Here is a 23,149-nt window from a genome sequence, read left to right as displayed (position 1 = left end):
TTTGGTTGTGGTTGAAAAATAAGTAACTAATTATATAACAAAAAATTTGAAAATTAAAATTACAAAAGTTTTGTGTGTTCAAATTTTGAAATGTATTTGGTATTAAAAAAGTTTTATTTGGATTTTTAAATTTTGAAAGTCGAGCCAATTGGGTATTTTGAATTTTAAAAAAAAAATTAGGTAACCGACACAAAAAAAAAAGTTGAATTGATTTCGAATTTGGATCAAATGCCAACTAAAATAAGAGTAGTTTTTGTTTTGAAAAAATATTAGAGAATTTAAAAGAACTTGTGTAAATTGAGGTTGAGTACAAGTAGTATTTATAAAGTAATAATAAATTTTATTATTATAACGAGTTATAGTTTTAATGACATAATCATTTTATATTCACTTAGAGATTGCGAGTTCGTATTTGTCGCAACAAAAAAGTATTATTCTTCCAATGCATAAAGCAAGTTCTAATTACACTTGTGTTACATTTCAAAAAAAAAATTACACTTGTGTTAGAACAGAAATTCTATTTTTCTATCCTGATAGGTTTTCTAAGATTCCATGATACAAAAAATTAGTCATTTTAATGTTAATTAACATGATTTTAAAAATCAGTTCGAATCGACCAGTTAAATCGTCAAACCATAAAACGGGACAAAAAAACAAATCGGTTAGATGTCAAAATAAAAAAAATTAGAAATCGTTTTTGAATCGTTGAACCGGTTGAAAATTGGTCAATCAAATCGAACTAGGATCCGGTTGGTTTTTTAAAAATTGATCTGGACGACGTCGTTTGGTTTGTGTTTAGGCTTAGATTGAAATCCACGAATCTGAAGTCCTTAACGTGCAGTAGCCAAAGCCATTTTTTAGTCTTCATCACCCTCGTCACTCAGCCTCAGCCACTCTTCTTGTCCTTCTCCGTCCAGCCGCTGTCGCAACTTCTTTCCCCTCCATCGCGTAGCCACCGTTCGAACTTCGAAGCCATTGTCCTAAACTCCGTCGCAACCTCTTGCCTCCGTCGCAACCTCTTTCGGGTCTGTTCTGAGCTTCCACCACCTCTGTATCGCCGTACTTCTACCGCGGTGCTCTTTCTTTGTCGCTTGTTTAAGCTTTCCTCAAGCCCTCGTTTCTACTCCAGCTCGCTATTATCGTCACGCTTCGGCCTCTATTTTGGTTGAACTTCCACTGAACATCTGAGTTCTCTCTCCTTCATTTGAAACCCTGAATCTCTGTTTTGTTAATTTTTTTATATAAGTAATTTCTTGCTTATCTCTGTTTTGAAGTTTTTTAGGTTTTTTAAACCAATATAATTTAGTTTGTTCGTTCATGATTAATAATTTAATTGCAGACTGATTTTTATTATTGACGATGAATAATGAACATTATTGAATATTATTGATTTGTTCTTGTTATGAGTAATGATTTTCTTAGGTTTCTCTGTTATGATTAATTTAGATTATTTTATTTTACAATCATTATGGAACTGTTCTTATTGTTCAAATGTATTTTTTTATTTAATTGTTCAGTGTTGTACTTATTATTGTTGCTAATTGTTAGGGCTGACAATATATACCTACCCGTGGGTACCCAATCTGGACCAACCCATTCGAGTAGGGTAGGGTGCAAATTTGCATGCGGGTAGGATAAAGTACGGATTTAGAGTATACCCTACCCTACCTTACTCACACCCTTAATATATTATATAATATACATGTAAAAGTTATGAATGTAGTGAAGAAAGTGAGTCTTCTCCTTATAATCTTCTTCCTATAAAAACTTATAATAATCACTAAGCTAGTTGATGATCATATTATTTGTAATTTTATGTTAAATTTCTTTAATATTTTATTGTTTTTAATTTTAATTTGAACTTAGTTTTTTATTTTCTATTTTATTAATATGTGTGAAATTTGGAATGGTTGAATTTTATATTTATTTGAAAATTTTTTTGTTTCTGCGGGTAGGGTCGTATAGGGTAGGGTTTAGAACTTTAGGGTGCGAGTAGGATTAGGGTTGAGAGATTCTCAACCCGCGGGTAAGGTAGGGTAGAGTTTTAAAAAAGTTTTCAACCCGCGGGTAGGGTTAGGGTAGAGTCTATACCCTACCCTATCCATTGTCAGCCCTACTGATTGTTGCTGTTTGTTCTTGATGGTTTTGATTGTTAATATTTGTTTACTGATGTGTTTGTTCTCATTGTTCTTGATTGTTGCTATTTTTTATAATGCTGTTTGTTTGCTGTATTGCTATTTTTTATGTTGTTTTTGTATTTTTATGCTATGTGTAGTTTAATTTTTTGTATTTTTTGTATTATATTTTGATTATTTAATTAAAGAATTGCTTCTAACAAAGTTAAAAGAGATGTTTAAGAGTAATGAAAAAATTACCATTTGGGAGTGTGTGATCCATCGAAGTAGTTGAAGGTTCTTGACTATGGCTCTTGTCTTTTAATTTTGATGATTAATAACAAATTTTAATATTTGTCATTGATATTTGGATATTTGATATTTGAATATTTATTTAGTTTGTTCTTGATGACATTATAACACTTTGGGTGATATATTACTTTTAATTTGGATAACATTTTATGGTTTATGTTTGAATATAATTATGTTTGAGTGTGTTTATTTATATTTTATTTATTATTTTATTATAAAATGATTATTTCGGTTGAAATACGGTTAGACCAATTAGACTTATAAACTAATAAACTAATAATTAAAGTGGTTCAATCTTTTATAACCGATTCAATTTTCAAAATCTTGCTAATTTAGTAATCAAACAGGCTCTTTTATTTAAATAATTATATAAAATATATTAATTTCTAAAATGCACATAGATGATGAAGAAGACAAAAATATGCAGACCATTTTCACTTAGGCGCCCGCGAAATAGAATCGACCTCCATGTCAGGAGAGATGTCCGCGAAATGAAAGTCAGCATGTCAGTCCATTTTTACTGTGGCGTTCGCGAAATAGCTAACATGCTTCGTGAAAAAATTAGAGATGCTGCATTATGCATGTAATTGAGCCATCTGAAGAACTCATATTTAGGTATTTTATTATGGCTGAAAATTCAAAAAAATAATAATAGTCAACTTTTTAAAAAAAAAGTTAATACCAATAAATACGAATAATAATAACATAAACATTTATAATTATTAAAACAATAATAACAAATATTTTTTCATAACTATTAAAATGATCATGATCAACTTTTTTTTAAAAAAATGTATTTTAAATTAATAATAATTTCAATTTTTAATACATCCAAATACTAAAATTTTCAAATAAATATGCAGAAATATAAAATTGGTCCAACTGATTAAAATATTTTTTAGCATTAATTCCACTATTTTATAATTACAATAATAATTTTTGGGTAATTTCCGTTAATTACTTAATTAGGAGCTAAAATTATGCAGGTGTCTGGAAAAAAATTTGGTTACGCATTTATCCTAAATATTTATATATACAGGATAGACATAGTAAAAAAATTTTTTGTATATTTATTTAGAAAAAAATTATATGTATTATTTTTATTTGTATATTTTTTACTTTAGTATTATTTTTGTTCGTATATAAAAAAATTATTTGTGTTTTACTTTATTCTATTTATATATCTGTTTAAAACATGCATTTAACCAATTTTTAATTAAGATATCCGTATAATTTTTAATTTTTAATTAATTTGTTAACGTAAATTACCCTTTTTTTTTTTTTACTCACAATCTCTCTCCAACGTTTCACTCACACTACTAGTGGCTAAATTTCTCTCTTGCTGTATTTTGGTCCCCTCCTCCCCTTTTATATTGTTTCACTCCTGAAACCTCCAAGCTTAGCCACCAGCAACAACCAAAGCATGTTCGACGGAGACTGCCATTTCGCTGGTGCCGACACGGGGATGCTCCATTTTGCGGTTGCCTCCAGTGAGTTGCTTCAATTCGCGTGCACCAGTCACTTCTTTCGACATGCCGGCTCCATTTCGTATTCGCAGTCCAGGGCCTGACATGCTGGCTTCCATTTCGCAGGCACCTCACCTGACATGGAGGTCGATTCCTTTTCGCGGGCACCTCAGTAGAAATGGCCATGCGTATTTCGGTCATCTTTTTTATCCGTGTGCATTTCAGGAATTTATGTATTTTACATAATTATTTAAATTAAAAAAAAAAACTATACCAAACAGGGATGGACACAAGGGGGCGAGTGGCGGTCTCGACCCAACTTTTTTTTAATTGTAATAAGTTATTATGTATAATTTAATTTTTTAAAAAATTATTTATTATTTAATCTAGTATAAATAAAAGTTCAGTCTAATTTAAATATTAATAATTTTTAATATCTAAAAAGTAAGTAACAATATTAAAGAAATCTGAAAAATATATTATTACTAATATTTTTTAATTAAATAAAAATTTTCAAATCTCATAAAGTGAATTCTTTTTCTTCTTGTGGTCGTCTTTTTTTATTCATTTGGTCTTAATTCTCTCTGTTTCAACTGCTACAATTAAGAGATCTTTTTCAACTATGAATATTGTGAAAAACAACTTAGAAACAAAATAAAAGATGAATTTCTTGTTAATTATCTTTTAATTATATTGAAAAGAAAATTATTGAAAAATTTGACACAAATTCTATTATTGGTGAATTTTATGATACGAAGATTCGACCACTTTGTTAATAAAAAATATACACATATTTTTTTACATTAAAATATATTCTCTGTCGGTATATTTTTGTAATACATCTTATATTATATAACTTTTTTACATAATTTTTAATATTATATGTGTTTTTTGCCCCCCATAATATCATTTCTGAATTCGTCCCTGGTACCAAATGCACCTTGAAAAATTAAATAATGTAAACTAACTAGTTTGTTAACTTTCCTTTTATGCAAGTTCAATCAAGCAGAATAATTTTGATATTCTCAATTTGGCACTGAACAAAATGTGCAATTGCATGTGTCTATAGATCTCTGAGAGATGCTGCAGGAAGTAGTGAAAACCCAACTCAGTACTTGGGAAGTTTGTATGAAACCATAAATGAATTGAATATATATATGTAGCGCTACTAGATAAATGGTTACAATCCAAATTCGATCAAAGAATATGGAGGAGTAACTTTGCTACAATAAGTTGCACACATTCCTCATTTATAATTATATTCATGCAGTTTCTACCGATGTTGTTAAGGATGAAAATGTGAATTGTTTCAGCAAAATGACTAATATAGAAGCATAAATAATAACTAAGCCAACAAGAAATTCACTTCCAATAGGTAACTTAAATCACAAAGTTAACTTTTTTATTGGTACATAAAGAAGTGGAAGTTGTCCCTAAACCAAGAGTTGTTCAGTTCCTGCTAACAAAATTACAACACTTATGGTTCAATACTTCAATCACAATGAATTTCTTGACACATTTTCATGATGCTGCAAACTTTGAAATAAACCTTTTTCAAGGACCCAATCTTCAATCATTGCTTGAGATGTCACAGGTTGATCAGAAGGTAAAAGATGCCCTGCCCCTAACACCACAACATTAGTGAGTGACTTCCATTGTTGGACATAGCCAGCAAGCTCTCCGTTCACCTTCCATATCTTCCTCTCTGCATTCAAAAAATCCTCAATCCCTTCCCACTTCATCGTCTTCACCCACGCCTCGACCTGAACCACTCCATCCTGAATATCATGCTGACCTTGATATAACAACACCCTAGTGTTCCTCACCAATTCCTCTACCATGTACTTCACACTCTTCATCACATCAGCATGTAACACGGCGCCAACCACATCGCTGCATCCTTCAAACACAAGTGACTCATTCTTCACCCCTAAGGCCTTCTTAGCTTCCACATTGTTCAAGAATTTATCCACTACATCATCGCCATAGGGCTTTTTCCTTGTGTAATCAAACAAAGTAGCCAACCCTGTTACATTCCTCAACTTTCGCAAAACCACATTCCTTGCATCAGTTGCAGCGCTCCAATTCCCAATCTGCGCTAACCTAACCGCTTCCAATTGATCCTTCTCCAACTCATTCCTCTGCCTCTCATTGATCAAACCAATATAATAAGCATTAACAGCATGAGTAACCACTTGTGTAACAGGGTCAGTCAACCCATCTCCAATAGCCAAACCAGCCAAATTCACTCTCTTAGAACCGCGCAGCCGCCAATTCTCCTTTAATATATAGTATCCAATAGCAGGAACATACTTCCCAGCATAACTTTCACCAGTAATATAAATAGGACGGTTCTTGAAAACAGGATCAAGCTCAACAAACCTTGTTATAGCAGCAAAGAGATGCTTTGCAACACCATCTTGATCAGTTGGGATTTCTTGTGTTGTTGCTGCTACACTGAATCCAGAACCAATGGGGTTATCAAGAAAGAGGAGACCAAAGATCCTGTTCCAAGCACCAGGGTTAGGGTGAAGTGTAAGGGGTGATTCATCAGTGAGAGTCCATGGTCCAAGCTCATAGAAGTTGCCAATCATGGAGGAGCATCCGGGACCACCTTGGAGCCAAATGAGAAGAGGGGTTTGGGAGAGAGGTAAAGTTGAGTTATGAGCTTCATAGAAAGCATAGAAGATAGCAGAGGAAGATGATGTACTTACTGGGAGGTAACCAGATTTAGTAGGAAGAGCTTCTTTTGGGAATGGATTGTTTGGATTTGAAGAAGCTGAGAGTGAGACTAAGGAGTAGAAGATAAGGGTCGTGATGATGGAGAAGAAGGGGGTAGTTGACTCCATTTGCTTTGTGCTCGACTCTCCAACTGTGCAGAAAGAATAGTGTGAGGCTATTTGTTTGACTATTTCAGAGATGGATCTGCATCTGCTCCTAGATTACCTACTTACGTGTCAGAATCAGATGCAATTATGCAAAAGAAAGTAAAAAAGATCTTTGTTTTATGTCCTTCAACCTGCTTTATCTGTTGGTGGTGTTCAGCGTGAGAGATTCTTTCTCAAAACAAATCATCAATTAGCAACGTGCAATAAACATGTAACAATATAAAAGTTAAATTAACCTTAACACATTAATATTTTTTAAGTTTAAAAGTAACCTATATTAACGTAGAAAAGGGAGAAATTGAAGTAAAAAATAAAAATCATCATTTTGCCAAAGAAAAAGAAAAAGAATTCCACCCCACAGGCTGCACCTGCAATTTCATCTGTTAAGGCCTAAGCGAGAATGTTTCACATAAGGTTAGAGTTCCCAGCACCACCCACACCAACAGGTATTCATTCCGCTCAAACTCGATCGGAACGAGTTGGCAACCGGTCAACAGCGTGTAAGGCCAGATTCTAGTATCTGGCCAACTCTTGCTGCTTAGAGTCATTGAACTACCAATTTAATTTGCTAATAATACATAATAATATTTAATATTATAAAATTTGAAAGACTAAATATTATGTTTGAATAAAAACAATTTACTTTTTATAAATTTAATTAAATATGGTCAAGTTAAGAGGTGTAAGATGCAAATTAGATTCAAATCGAGGGTTTAAATCCACAAATAAGAATAAAATGGAACTTAAATCTTATCCTATCCTATCAATTATCACCCCTAAATAGGTGTTAGTAGCTTTATCCCAAAATGAAATACTAGAAGAATAAATATTCTGCAAGCACATAACATCTGTTGCTTTTTTAATTATATCATGATCATGAAAACGCACATCAATCAATTTGCACCAAGGATAATAATTCGAACAATTGACTTTTGTTTAGTTATCTAATATCTATAACAATCAACAATCCACCATGCGAATAAGTTAAAACAAGAAAAACAAGAACAACATGATTGAAATAAACTATGATACTACATAAACTCTGATTGAAATATGTACTGTAGCCACAAGAATGACAAACTCCAGATCCCACAAGAAAATTGCTTCTAAGTTAACTTCATATTCCAAACTTCCACTCACATGTTCCATGCGCCTAAGTTGGGTCCAAAAGTGAAAGACTTGTCAGAGAAAGTCCATGGCCATGGTTCCAGCTAGGGCTGCCTTGGATCAGGTTTAAGAGACCATATTATCCTGAGGTTGAGGTGCTTGTAATTGAGTCTCAATTGGTGGCTCTGGTTTGTATCCGATATCAGGTTTAGAGGCCTCTTTTGATTCAGGTTTTGATTCTGAAACCAAACCTTGATCTTGCTCTTGTTGCTGCTGACCATCTGATTGTTGCTTCTGCTGCAAACTTTGATTATCGTCCTCAATCGGATTATCTAAGTTAACCAGACCTTCAGCATGATCTTGTGATTGTAACTGCTCCTCACATTGGTTTGTGTTCGTGTCTAGCTTTATTTTCCGAGGCCTCCCTCTCCCCCTACCAGTCCCCTTGCCTCTACCTCGACATGCACCATCACCTCTACCTCTGCTGATGCCTCTGCCTCTACCCCTACCCCTACCCCTACCCCTACCCCTAGAATTCTGCTGATCTTGATCATCTTTCTGTAGCTGCTTATCTTGATCATCCGTTTGCAGGTGCTGCTCAGAATGGCTTGCATCTTGATCTATTTTACGAGGCCTTCCCCGACCACAACCTCTACCTCTACCTCTACCTCTACCTCGACCTAGACCTAGACCTAGACCACTACCAGTGCCTCTGCCTCTGCCACGACTATACTCCCTTGGGTTGTTTGCATCAGTCTCTGACTTACAGGGCCTTCCTCTGGGACGCTTAGCTGGACAATACTCAGCATTCCCAGACACTGGATTCTCATATCCTTGATTTCCATGCAGCGGCTGATCATTATGAACATTCTCAGGAGCTAACATAGCTTTGTTTTTAAACATTGTTGGTTCCTTGTGCGTTCCTTGACCTGCAACTTGAACTTGAGGAGATGACTGCCACTGCTTCTCGATAATATTTACCTTGGGCTTTTGTGCATCAAGAATAAGGTCACGTAACAGTAAAAAGGACTCCTCTTGATCGTCTGCAACTGGCATAGATTTCAGGTGCCTCCCTCTGCATTGGCGCTTTGGAGAATGCTTCTCAGGATCACCAGATATTGAGTTCCCATCTTGCTTTTGTTCAGGAACATCCAAAGAAGACATTTGTTGTTTCAATTGTCCTTCTGACAGTACACATTCTGAATTTGGAAGATCAAGTGGCTTCTGGTAATCAATAACATTCGGCACAGTTGGGAGGGATGAACAAATTGTTTCTGGGTGCACTATGGAGTACTGTTGGCAACAAATTTTTAAAAGAATATCATCATGCCCGGCAACAAATTTTAAAAGCATATCATCATACTCATAGTTACATGGAACAAAAAATAAGCATAAGATTATATTTCTCTGAATAATTTAAGGAACAAAGGATGATGGTCAGTAGGCAAAAAAAAAAAAAGAATAAAACAAATTCCTGTCATGAAAGTTTAAAAAAAATAAGGAATCAATGAATAAACATGTTTAAGAGGACTTTTAAATGTATGGAAATTAAATCTTTTATATTGACCTATTAAAGGAAAGGTAATGATAACATGAAAGCTATGCATATGATAAATTAGTTTTTTGTCATGTTGACATTTTTGGTAGTTTACCCTTCTTTCTAATATTGATAAGGAAAGGACAAGGGTTGTCACCAAATGACCCAGAGTAGGGTTAAATTAGCCTCTCGCGAATATGCAAGGTAAAGCTTCCTAATACAGATCTACATAGTGGATCCAACCCTTACAAGAACTCTGGGCAGAGTGGAAAGTTTATAGCACTAAGCTTTCCTTTATTGAAAACAGAAAGAAAGGCACAAATATATACGAAAGAAAATGCCAATTGTTCTCCAATACTGTCCTGCATAGGAAAGCTTCAAATGCCATCAAATTAACTCCAAGTACACATTATTAAATAATTTGACTTTTCTAGATTGAATGAAAGCATAGCAAATCCCAATATTGTAGCAATATGACACTTATCTTATAAAAAGCTTTCCTAAGACTCTCTAATCAAGCAGATTCTTGGATATAACGAGTAAACGAGCTCCAATAAAATGGCACTAACAACTAACAGCTCCACCACATGAATGATAACTATCAAGTACCAACAGTACATGCCAAGAATGATAGAAACACCATAATACCTGATCCTGTGACTCCTGTGCTAGAGGCTCTGCTTCAACATATTGTTCTACAACTCCAGCCCCTTGTGATTTATTCTGCTCTCCAATCCTTTCAGCTGACTGGTCAAGTGCTTCTTCCCCCTTCTCTTCTGTCCATCTCACCACACTAATTGGCTCATCAGTCCTAACATCACCTAAATCATAAACCTGATGTTGTGCCTCATCTCTTCCCTCTTTAGGCTTTTCACTCTTCTCAACCTCTTCACAGATTTTTACTCTTTTCCGCTTTCGCTCTCCACCTCCATCCATGCTATGCTGACTTCTCTTCTTTCCCCTCTTCTTCCTCTTACTCTTACATTCCTGTCTCCCCTTCCGATCACCATGTATTCCATCACCATCAGCCTGTAGAACATATCTGCCACCCTCATTACACTCAATCTCCTCTTCCTGGCAAAGCTTCTCTAATTGAATACCCAAAATCTTCTTATGTGCCCATGGCAAATCCTCGTACTTCTTTACAATGAAATTAGAAATTTCTTTTTCAGTGGACCCTTTATTCTCATTTAGCTCCGATATTGCCCTATGTATCATCTAAAAAAAAGCACAAAAGGGGGCGAAAAATTAAAATCGAAAGCAGAACAGCATATGCATTATGATCATTTAAATTCCAAAGAAAATAAGACACTCAATAAGAAAAATAAAAAATATTGAAAATTTGGAGAAAAGTAGGGAAAGGAGCTACCAGTGCATAAGGAGGATGCGTGGGGGTGTGGAAAGAAGGAAACATCTTCTTGAGACGCTGCTGAATGAGAGAGGAAACATGGCGTGTTTCGAGGGAGAGGGAGGGGTTGGATTCAGCGAGCTGAGACAAGAGAGAGTCTTTGAGGTTAGCAATGATGCGGTTTCTTCTAGAATGTTCGTCGTCGTTGGGAAGAGGTTGAGGAGGAGAATGAGGCTTCCCGTCTTCGTCCATGATTGGTGCCAGCCGTCAAGGGACTCTGATTATTTGTGTGTGTAAAGTGCCACAGAAGTGGCGAGAAGTGCCACAGAAGGGGGCGAATAAAGGCCGAAGCGTGAACAAAGGCCGCGAACGACCAGAGGCGATGACGAGGAGTGACTGAGTGGAGGGGTCGAGGCTGGTGTTGAAGTGAAATTGAGTGAAAAGAAATAAAAAAAAGAAATTGAAGTGAAATTTAATTTCTATTGGTGTGTTTGGATAGAAAGAAAATAAGATAGAAAAATATTAAAAGATAATTAATTTATGATTCAGTTTGGTAAAATTTTTATTTTTTGAAAGTAGTTTATGAAATTTTTTTTTAAAATAATTTTTTAAAAGTTGCGTTTAATAAAATTAAATTAAAAATAATTTTTAATAAGTACAAATATCGCAATTGTATTTAGTAAAATTGTTTTTAAAATTAAAAAAAATTATAATAAATATATTTATAACGGAGAATAATTTATTTTTTTAATTTTTAAAAGTTTTATATAATATTTTAAAATAAAATAATTTTAAAATAAAAAAATCATAATAAACATAAATATAATAAATAAATTTTTATTTTTTAACTTTAAAATTTTATATAAATATCATAAAAATTTATTTTATCCTAAACATCATCATTAAATGTTAGAAACTAATAGTTTAAATATTTATTTGATTGTACTAATATAAATAGAATTATCATTAATCAATAATAAAATTTATATGTAATCCAATGTTAGTACCTAGTACGTCCATTACCTACTTATATATATTGGCTAACTTTTACGGATCACAAAAAATGAGACACATATCTCAAATAAATTACTCTTATGATTATATATCTATATTTACATATGTATATATATGTTATTATAATGTTGGCTAATGTTTATGCAAAAAAAATTTTATGATTAGTTTTCATAAATCAAGTCATGCTCTTCACATTTCAAAGAATAGATAAAAACAAACAAACATAATAAATCTATTGAAAAAATACAAAATAACTCACAAAAAAAAAATATAAATAGATAGAAGTTTATAATTAATATGTGATAGAAATATATTTGTGTTAAAATTTGTGAAGATTATTTTGAAAAATAAAAAATATATAAAAATTGTGTTAGAATTTGTGAAGGTTAGGATGAGAAGTTAGAAATATATGAGAATTTCAATGACAATATAACAGTAAGAGATATGTACGGAAAAATAAATAAAATTTGGAATAATTATCAAAACCAGTCCCTAAAAATTTTAAAATCGAACATTCTAATCCAAAAAAAAAATTAATACATAGATCCATCCTAAATATTTTTTTTTTTTTTGTCATACAAACATAATCACACACACTAACCTAGCCACCATTTCTAGGATTCATGTTTATACGGTCTAAACTCCAACAATTGAGTCCATAAAAAACATTGGAGAACATCCATGTATGCAATTTTAGGCTATTGGCCCATTTTGGCCCTTCACATTTTAACCCAATAAAAGCAAAGCATGACCCACTATTTTTGCTTGAGTTTCTTGAATTGGGACGGGAAGAGATATGATTTGGGGGCACGGATTCGGTACCCGCCCTTTTTTTGGGTACTGAAATGTCAAAAGCTTGTTTGGCTTATTGGTGTGCTTTTTTATTGAGAAGCCATTAGATCTTTTATATTTTTTTAATCCAACGGTTAAGATCATTCTAAATGTAATTTGATGTGATTGGCTAGCTAGTTTTTTTTGCAGCTTTTATTTCAGTGGGGTTACTTTAAAAATATTATTCTTTTTATGGTTATTGTTGTTATATCAAAAATATATGTGGGTTTATATCAAAAGATTAGAAATATATTAACTTAAATTAATTAGAATTAAGTATCTCCTGTTATGTTAATGTCACTTTCAGCTCCTTCAACCTTTCTCCAGGAAAACCAAACCGTCCATTCTTCAACGCTTTCTTAACACTCTCCAACATCTTATTCGCCACAAAAATTATCCTCACAAACTTCAACAGCTCCCTCTTCACCATCAACTCCTCCCTCTTCTTCCTAATCTCCGCCACAAGCTCGAGCACCCCAGCATCAACCATATGGTCAGAGAAGAGCTTGAGGACTCCGGCAAAATCGTCGGAAAAAAGCTGTGACTGGAAACGGCGCCATTGGAGAGAGATCTCGGGCGTTGATCGCGTCAAAGGTGGAATCCATCAGATGGTTGAGAGAGAGGGAGAGATTGAGGGTGCCGGCAACTATGGATTTCAATTCCATTCTTCTTTCTTCTTCTCCACCATTTTTCTAGCCGTATTCCCTTTCTCTCTCCCCCTAATTTTATACAAAATCATAATAGATTAAGAAACAAGTTTTTATTCAATGAAAAATGACCAGCTTTAGGTACTCTTTTGATCGAATTAATGGACAGAATGACCCTATGATTTTATTTCAATTCTATTTCTGTCTCTGTTGGTCTTGAAGATCTAGTTGAGGATTTCGATGGTTAATTGTGATCACTATGGACAAATACGAAGCTGTAAAAGATTTGGAAATTGGAAATTTCGGTGTTGCCAGGCTCATAACTCATGAGTCATGTCATGAGGAACAAGATTTAGTAATTTGGGATTTAGTAATTTTTATTAATTATAGTAATATAATCTGAGAAATTAGTAAATTTATAAAATAATTTTATTAAGGATTTTTAATTTAAATTACATAAATATATGATATGTACAATACGCAAATTGGTGGTTCAGTACCTATAGATATAATCATTTTAATCGGAACGTTTTAATTAATATAGGTGATAGACAGATTTAATGGACAATTTTAACTCAAATCACATAATTTGAAACTACTTATTTAAGCACGTAATTTAAAATTGTTAATTTAATATAACAAATTTGATATAAAGTTTTTCATCTACTCTATTATTTAAAATGTTCAAATTATATCGTTTAAATTATATTAAATTTTTTAAACTTAAATTATCTATCGTTTAAATTTTGTTTATCAAAATTTTTAAATTTATTATGGTTTTATTTTTTTTAAATTACGTTAATTGAATTAAAATCGTTTATCACCCATATTAATTGAAACGTTCGCATATTAATTGAAAACGTTCTTATATACATAAATGAATTGTTATAAGTATTATTTATGATTATTTTAAAAGAGTACTATATTTATATATGGTTTAAAACTTAAATTATATATCATTTAAATTTTGTTTATCAAAATTTTTAAATTTATTATGGTTTTATTCTTTTTCAAATTACGAGAATTGAATTAAAACCGTCTATCACCCATATTAATTGAAACGTTCTTCTTTCATATTAGCCTTTGATTTTCATCTAATCAAATCTAATGGTCTATATAAATGTGGCACATCTAATAAGTACATAATTGTTGTGCTCGTTTTAGACATACCCAAAATAAATAATTACAATAATTGTTTTTTTTTATAAAATTTCCTTAAAAGATGCCATGAGTATATAAAAAGTATCTTGAATCGATTTACATAAATTGACTTACAAATCTTTATAGTACTCATAAAATCTTTCAAAAAATTTTCACATTTTATAAAATAATAATAATAGTAATAATAATAATAATAAGGTTTAAGCATACTTTATTATATTAGGTTAGATAAAAATTAAACTATTTAAATAAATAATTTGGTGTTTAGAAGTCAAACATTAGAATAGTTTTTTGAAAAGTATTTTATCATATCATAAATTCATAATTATTTTATCACTAATATAATTTAGAAAATTAGTTATTTTTTAATAATTTTATTAATTATAGTAATATAATCTAAGAAATTAAAAAAATTTTAAAATAATCTTATTAATTATGTTAATATGATATGAAAAATTAATTATTATGTTAAATTAAATTTAGTAATTATAGTAATATGTCATAAAAATTTACTAATTATTTAGGATATTAATTATAATAAGATGATATGAAAATTTAGTATTTTTTAGATTAATTTTATTAAATTAATAAGGGTTACCGTTGATTTGGAAAATAAATTAAAGATAATAATATATATATATATATATATATATATATATATATATATATATATATATATATATATATATATATATATAGTAAGTTCTAAAGTTCAAATGAAAGAATGGACCTAACAAACTTGGGTTGGTCGAGTGGTCAGTTTACTCGTCTGCTTAAGTAAGTGTCGGGAGTTTGAACCCCGCCTTGTGCATGCAGCAACTCATTGGCCAACAGCAGACTCTTAAGAAAGAAATTCAAAAATCTTAAGCTCTAAACCTGTACCCTAAATTCTAAATTAATAATTTTTAGAATAACTTAATTAATTATAGTAATATATATTAAAAATTAGTAATTTTGTTATATTAATTTTATTAACTATAGTTAAATGATATAGAGAATAATTTTATTAATTATATAATAAGATGTTACGTGAAATTAGTAATTTTTTAGAGTAACTTTATAGGTTATGGTAATATAATTTAGAAAATTTGTTATTTTATTAATTATAATAATATAATATGAAAAATTAGTAAATTTATAAAGTAATTTTATTAATTATTAGCAACATATTATAAAAAATTATTAATTATTTAGAGTATTAATTATAGTAAGAAGCTATGAAAAATTAGTATTTTTTGGACTAATTTATTAAATTGATAGAGTTGACTTGGGGAATAAATAAAAGAAAAAAAATATACGTAGTAAATTCTAAAGTTCAAATGAAAGGATGTACATATATTAAGGAGAAGAAGAAAAAAAATCCTAAAATTCTAAATTCTAAATCCTACGTCCTAAACCTTAGATTTTAGGCCATAAATCCTAAACACTACATTCTAAATTATAAATTAGTAATTTTTAAAGTAACTTAATTAATTATTTCTCGAATGAATTTGGCTATTTCTAATTTAGAGAATACTTATATTTTATTTGATTTATTAAAACAAAAAAGAAAAGAGGGAATGAATTAACGTTTTTCTCCAAAAATAAAAATTATAGTAAATTTAATTGTAAAAAAAGAGCAATTAATTTATAAAAAGATATTATTATGTTTGTGTAAATGATAACGTGTTTTAAAATAAAAAAATTAAATTTTAATTCAATTTATTCACTTTAAATTTTCTATTAAAATGCGTATATATATATATATATATATATATATATATATATATATATATATATATATACTTTAAATTTTTATTATTTATTTAATTAATATATGGTCAGATCTACGAGTTGATTTGGATTCTGCACTCCAAAATCGTTATCCAAATTAATTACTAAAGAGAGTCATTAATTTAATTTGGGTTGGACCTGATTACCCATTCATTTCAAAACCAATTTAACAGGTTTGGTTTGGTTCGGACGGGTAATCGGATACCCACAATACGTGCTCAGTCCTACCAAACCTCCAACTTCATTATATATCAAAAGAATTTATTAATTATAGTAATATATCAAAAGAATTTATTAATTATTTACAGTATTAATTATAATAAGATGCTATGAAAAATTAGTATTTTTTAGATTAATTTTATTAAATTGATAAGTGTTATCGTTGACTTGAAAAATAAATTAAAAATAAAAGAATATATATGTAGTAAATTTTAAAGTTTAATTAATAAAATATTAATTTTTTATAGCTTTTTAATTAATAAAAAATATTAATTTTTTACAACATCTTACTGTGATTAACATTCTAAACAACTAATAATTTTTCATGACATATTACTATAATTAATAAATTAATCTAACATAATTATTAATTTTTCATTAATAAAATTATCTAAAATAATAATTAATTTCTTAGATTATATTACTGTAAGTTATAAAAATGTCATATTAAACTAAATGGAAGAGAAGATTACGTGATTCTATCAAAGCAAAAAATAGTAACATGGACCACCCAAAAATATATTTTAATGTAATTCGAATGAGATTAGTTCGAATAAGCTAAAAAAGAGTAATTTTGATCTCTTAAATTTGAATTAGTCCCTGTCAAAATAATTCGAATCATATTTGATTCAGCACTTGGAGCCACCTACATTTAATTTTAATTTTTTACGTTAGATTAAAATTTATTTTCTATCTATCAATTTTTGTTTTTCATTATTTATATGATTAATTTTGTTGTTGCTTTCATAATATTTTTTTTAATGCTCTCTCATGGATATTATTATTTTTTATAAAATTCTTATTATTTTTTGTTTAATATGAATTTTTTATTTGTTGTTTCTTTTGTATGAAATTTTTTTTATTTGTATTATGATTTTATTAATTCTATTAGAGTACTAAAGAGTACTGTAAATACTAGAAAATAGACTATTAAAATTTATTTTAATATCTAAAGAAAAATTATAAGATAATATAAAATAATTATTTAAATTTATGCTCTTTTCAGTAATTTTTATCTATAAGTGATTTTGAATAGTATAATTCAAACAACATTTAGTTTATTATAATCTATTTTAATATAAAAATTGTCAAAAATAAACTACATTAATACTAACTAAGTTTTGATTAAAATTAATTTTACAAAATTAATTCTATACAAATTCCGGTCTACAAACTTTAATCCGAACACACTTTAACTATAATTAATAAAATTAATCTAAAAAAACTAATTTTCCAAAGCATATGACCATAGTTAATAAAATTAATATAACAAATAGAATTTGCCCACAGGAAGGGTGAGAGGCATTTTGGCTGGTTCCGTTGCGCCCACCACATTCTCCCCTATTCTGCAATGTTCGCCCGATGAAGCTGGGTATAATTCTTTCATTTCAAAATGGAATTACATAAATTTCACTTAAACTTTAAATCTTCCTGTCAACTGTCCACAAGTCAAGTGCAAAAAAGTGAAACACAGTAGAATCACGCAGCGCATTTCATGGTTATCGCTGGGATTGCTTCAAAATTTTGAACTCTCAGATTAGCAGTGATTTGAAATTGAAACCGTATCTATATATATTTTGGTCATTGTGATGCTGGAACAGTAATCTGAATCTAGAATCTTATTTGATTTGGGGTATTGGGGCTTTTAGGGATTTCAAAAAATTGGAATAACATGGATCGTATTGAGATTCTTCTAAAACAGATTTTAGTGAGTATAGTGGTCAATTAGCAGAAAATAGAGGTTTTTATGAAAATGTAAGATCTATAAGCAAGCTTTACCTCTAAGATGTGGTGGTGGGTCAAGGAATTCTAATCCTATTGTTCGCGTTAGCTCGAGGAACACTAGCCCTTCGCGACAGAAGGTTGTTAAAACAAAACCAAGGGGTTTAGATGAAGAAACACTTGCTACATTTGGTAAAGCAGTGGACTTCGACGGAGTGGGGGCAGTGGACTTCGGACGTGCCGGATAAGACGCCGAAGCCACCATGACTGAGTGGGGAGAAGGAGTTGGCAGTGCGATGACAGAGCGAGTAGGAGAGGCGGTGGAGAGGTTTCAATCAGTTGTCAGCGAACGGGGAGTTGTCAACGAACGGAAAAATAATGGAAGGGACGGTGCTTGCAACGGCAGTGAAAAGAGAGGAAGAGAACCTAGAAGAAGAGAAAAGCAATACTAATAATCAATTAAATATTGAGTATAACTATAATAATTAAGTTAAATATATTTACTTAAAAAATTAAAAAATTGACCCCTTTATTTTATAAAGAATTGCAAAAAAACTCACAAAAGACAAATATTTTTATTTGACACTTTTTAACTGACCGGTGTGCCAAACAAATTTTTGACGTTTCAATACTCAAACGTCTCCTGCGTATCGAATCCGTGCTCATGATTTGGATACTCATACTCCATCTTTAATTAAATCGAGAGAATGAATTTATTCTTCTATATTCTAATTTGTTATTCTGATACTTTCAATTTGTTAAATTAATAAAACATTAACTATTTTTTCGAAAGTTCCAGAAACTAGTTGTACTTGTATTTTTGTTTACTACTAGTAAAAATATTTTAAAGAACTTAAAGGTAATTTATTATTACTCTTAAATGGTTGTGTCCAGCCTACAAATATTTAAACTATATTTAATTTGATATTTATGATGAGAACACAAATACAGAAGATCAGACCAAGAAAATAAAAACAAAAACAAAAAAAATGTCTTTATAAATTGGAACTGGCGTTGTAATTTAAACGTGGAAAATTTTTATTAATTATGATTCCATTTTTCTAAAAAAAATGTTTGTATCTGATTTTTTTTAATTATGTTATATTTTTTATAATTATGTGAAATCTAATTATTTTAATTTATTTATTAAATATATTTAATGAAAACTAAAACTAACTATAAATATAATAACTATTAAATACATTTTTTTATAAATTTGATGACTATATTAAATACATTATTATTTGTATATTATTTATTAATTATATTTAATCTCAATTATTTGAGTTAATCCAATAACTATAATATATTTCATATATATATATACTATCTTTACTACTAAGTAAAGTAACTTCCAAAAAAAAAAAACGACCAACAAAGTTTAAAAATATATGTAAAGTTAAAAACTATATATTTTTTTAGAGCATAACAAATGATGAGTAAACTAAAAACACAAAAAATACCTTGAATTATCAAATTATTGACAAAAGTATGTTCTATATTTGTTTACAACAAAAAGTATTTTCAAAATATTTCATAGAATAAAATATTATTTTAGTTTAACATTTAGATTAAGTTCTAATTTAATATTTAATATTTTAAATGTTTTTAGTCTCAAAAATTTTAAATTTTTTATTTTAGCCTCAAAAAATTTTAAATAAATTTAATATTATGTCATTGTTAAATTTAATACGAACAAGTAGTATATTTAAGAGCCAATAACATTTATTTTCAATATATGAGTAAAATTAACCTATTAATGATTATTAATATAAAAATTTTTCTTTTGATATTGGATCGTTGATAATTAATTGATAAGATTTGAGATTTTTTTTATAAAAAGGAGATTGAGATCAGAAGAAGAAGTATTGTGAAAAAGTTTTGGTTAAATTCTTTTAACACAAATAAAAAGATATGACTTAATAATAATGTTAATGTCCATGTCATTCATTCTGTTTATTATTCATGAAAATTTAATATTAGGATAATATTAAATTTATTTAAAATTTTTGGATCAAAAATAAAATATTTAAAATATTATAGATTAAATTAAAAAATTTTTCAAACTTTAAGAACTAAAATAATACTTTATCCAATTTTATAACACAATAAGAATATTTAACCGTTAAAAATATAGAGTAAACTTCTAAATAGTACGCAAAAGTTAATGGCGCAGACAAAATGAACCTTAAAATATGTTAACCATAAATAACTTTTCAAAGATTTAAAAACACGTAAAAAAAACTAAATACTAAATATATATTTTAAAAGATGGGTTTAAAGATCAAATTTTCGTACAAATTTTTTTAATAAAAAAAAACTAAATACTATAGGCATTTATGGCTAAAGTGATAACATACCAAACACGTGTGAATACAGTAAAATGGGATCATGCAAGCTTACAAGATAGGATTGAAATCTGAACTTAATTATATGTATGTGCCTCGTAAATGTGTTAGGTATATAGAGTGAATTACCGGATTTTTTATTTTTATAAATTGAATAAATATAATAATTATTAAAATAAATAATTTTAAAAATATTTATCGAAATAAATATTTTTTTATTTTCTTTATATGATAAATGAGATAATTTTATATGTATCTCGTTTATAGTATAAATAAGATAAGAAAAAAATATGCAATACATGTTTGTTTATATCTTGTTTACACTGTAAACGAGATATATGTAATTTTTTAAAAAATATTAAAAATAATAAAAAATATTAATAATATCAATAATTCAAATTTTTAGCATTTAATTAGTACATAAAAAAATTGGTAGAAGAAATTAAAATGGATATGAATTAATTTTTTGTCCATTTTAAATGATAGGAATTAATACGTTTACTTAAAAACGATTATCTTTTTTCTAACTACTCACTATTTAAAAATTTAAAATTAAATTTAAATACACATAATTTATTTAATAATCCCATTAATGTATGTCACTACTCTACAGGTATATAATATAAAAATTTTTTTACTTAAATTATATTTTAAATTTTTATGTACTCTTATGTAACACATAAAATTTATATGTACTCTCGTACAAAAAAACAAAAGTAGTGTGTGAATATGAAAGAAAACAAATGTGCTGTCCACTATCGATAATGGGTAGTTACAAATATATTCTCAGCACACTATTAATAATAGGCAATTACAAAACAAAAAGAGTGAATGAATATGAAAGAAAATAAATGTGCTGTCCACTGGTTGATATGGACAGATACAAATATATTTTTAACTATACATTATTAATATATTTGTTTCTTCCATATTTACTTACTTTTTTTTGTTTGTTGTAGGGGAGTATATATAAATTTTATTTGTTACATAAAAATTTGAAATATAATTTAAGTAAAAAAAATTTATATTATATACCAATAGAGTAGTGACATATATTAACTGGGTTATTAAATAAATCACGTGTATTTAAATTATATTTTAAATTTTTAAATAGTGAATAGTTAAAAAAAGATATAACTGTAATAATAGTGGACAGTTTAATAGTTTTCAAGTAAACGTATTCATTCATATCATTTAAAATGGACTAAAATTGATAAATATATTCATTTTAATCTCTTTTACCAACTTTTTTATGTACTAATTGCATATCAAAAATTTGAATTATTGATATTATTAATATTTTTTATTATTTTTAAATTTTTTTTAAAAATACGTATATCTCCCGTTTACAGTGTAAACGATATATATACTTACTGTAAACGAGATAAACACGTGTTACATACCCTTTTTAATATAAATGAGATATATATAAAATTATCTTATTTATAGTATAAATAAAATAAAAGAGATATTTATTTCAATAAATCTTTTAAAATTATTTATTTTAGTAATTATTAAATTTATTTAATTTATAAAAATAAAAAATACGTTAATTACCTCATAAAAAATATGGGATGGCCGTGGAGGATTAGGAGCAAGGGTCGGTCCACAGTGTGACGATATGCTTGATGCAATTTTTATTCTGAGAAAATCATTTTTTTTTCAGATATTTAAATAATAATTTTTTTTATTTATAAAATATATATGTTCTTTTCTTCTATAAAATTAAAATAATAATTTATATATAATTATAATAATTATTAAAAATATTTTAAATAAATAGACTAAAGTCTTTATATTATATATTTTAATCATACTAAAAAATATATATATTTTATAAATAAAAAAGCGAAATATTATTAAAATATTTCACAAGAGAAGAAATATTATTCTCTTTATTTTTTATGTTTGCCGAATTATAATTTTAATGATTAGTAAATATAAATTAAAGGGTAAAGTAGTTAATTTCTCGCTTAAATTTTGTTTGATAAAATTTTTACTTTTTAAAAGTAATTTAAGAAGGTTAATTTTTAAAAGATAATTTATTTAAATTTGTAATATATATAATAAATTAAATTAAAAATAACTTTCAATAAGTACAAATAATAATAATTATATATGTTTGATAAAATCATTTTAAAATATAAAAAACTATAATAAATATATAAACGTAATAGTTAAATTAAAACATTAGTGAAATATAAAGTTACATTAAACTTTTAAATTTTAATAAGTATAAATTAATTTTAAAAAAATTTACTTTAAATATTTTTAAAAATATTTTTATTTTTTAAAATTACAAATATAAACATATAATTTTTTTATTTACTACACATCAAATAAATAACTGCACTATTTAATTTCTTCAAAAAAATTTATCAAACAAACCATGCAATGCATATTAAACAGGTGGCCTGGCTCTCTTCTAAATCCTTAGGTTGCTATAAATTGCACTTTGCAATAGATTGATAAATTCATATTCATAGCCATTCTTCTCATGTACTTGAACTTGAAATATATATATATATATATATATATAGAAGCTACCGGTAGTATAATAAATTAGATGCATAAATTAGATGCATTCATGCATATCATTCGACTCGTATAAATATTTGCATATTTTTTAAAATAGTATTTACAATTATTTAACTTTATTTAT

General features: G+C 28.3%; 2 protein-coding genes across 5 annotated transcripts; both read right to left on the bottom strand.

Moving 5' to 3' along the window:
- Window positions 1-5,238: 5,238 nt before the first annotated feature.
- On the bottom strand, window positions 5,239-7,337 carry LOC112796329 (serine carboxypeptidase-like 50). Of its 4 annotated transcripts, XM_072235082.1 has the most exons (3): window positions 7,149-7,337; window positions 6,607-6,764; window positions 5,239-6,506 (listed from the first exon to the last, which is right to left on the bottom strand). In XM_072235082.1, exon 3 carries the CDS (start codon window positions 6,484-6,486, stop codon window positions 5,389-5,391), a length of 1,098 nt encoding a protein of 365 aa, XP_072091183.1. In that variant the 5' UTR covers window positions 6,487-6,506; window positions 6,607-6,764; window positions 7,149-7,337; the 3' UTR covers window positions 5,239-5,388. The 4 variants fall into 4 exon arrangements, with proteins under 4 accessions (XP_072091183.1, XP_025694501.1, XP_072091181.1 ...); XM_025838716.3 differs by having other exon boundaries at window positions 5,239-6,764; window positions 7,149-7,172; XM_072235080.1 differs by lacking the exon at window positions 7,149-7,337 and adding an exon at window positions 6,912-7,132 and having other exon boundaries at window positions 5,239-6,829.
- A 456-nt stretch (window positions 7,338-7,793) lies between these two features.
- LOC112794668 (uncharacterized) lies at window positions 7,794-11,239 on the bottom strand. The gene is made up of 3 exons (XM_025836654.3): window positions 10,794-11,239; window positions 10,073-10,642; window positions 7,794-9,180 (listed from the first exon to the last, which is right to left on the bottom strand). The coding sequence occupies exons 1-3, from the start codon at window positions 11,022-11,024 to the stop codon at window positions 8,014-8,016; spliced, it is 1,968 nt and encodes a 655-aa protein (XP_025692439.1). The 5' UTR covers window positions 11,025-11,239; the 3' UTR covers window positions 7,794-8,013.
- Between the last annotated feature and the right edge of the window lie 11,910 nt (window positions 11,240-23,149).

Source organism: Arachis hypogaea, chromosome 4 (genome assembly GCF_003086295.3).
Source record: "Arachis hypogaea cultivar Tifrunner chromosome 4, arahy.Tifrunner.gnm2.J5K5, whole genome shotgun sequence".
In the NCBI taxonomy this organism is placed as follows: Eukaryota; Viridiplantae; Streptophyta; class Magnoliopsida; order Fabales; family Fabaceae; genus Arachis; species Arachis hypogaea.
Note: the sequence above shows the minus strand (reverse complement) of the source record. Positions and strands in the feature narration are given on the sequence as shown.

Coding starts and splice junctions, on each gene's coding strand:
- LOC112796329 (XM_025838716.3), bottom strand. CDS start 6,741: ATGGAGTCAACTACCCCCTTCTTCTCCATCATCACGACCCTTATCTTC.
- LOC112794668 (XM_025836654.3), bottom strand. CDS start 11,024: ATGGACGAAGACGGGAAGCCTCATTCTCCTCCTCAACCTCTTCCCAAC. Junction 10,643..10,793: donor CGCATCCTCCTTATGCACTG/GTAGCTCCTTTC, acceptor GCTTTTTTTTAG/ATGATACATAGGGCAATATC. Junction 9,181..10,072: donor CACAGGAGTCACAGGATCAG/GTATTATGGTGT, acceptor TGTTGCCAACAG/TACTCCATAGTGCACCCAGA.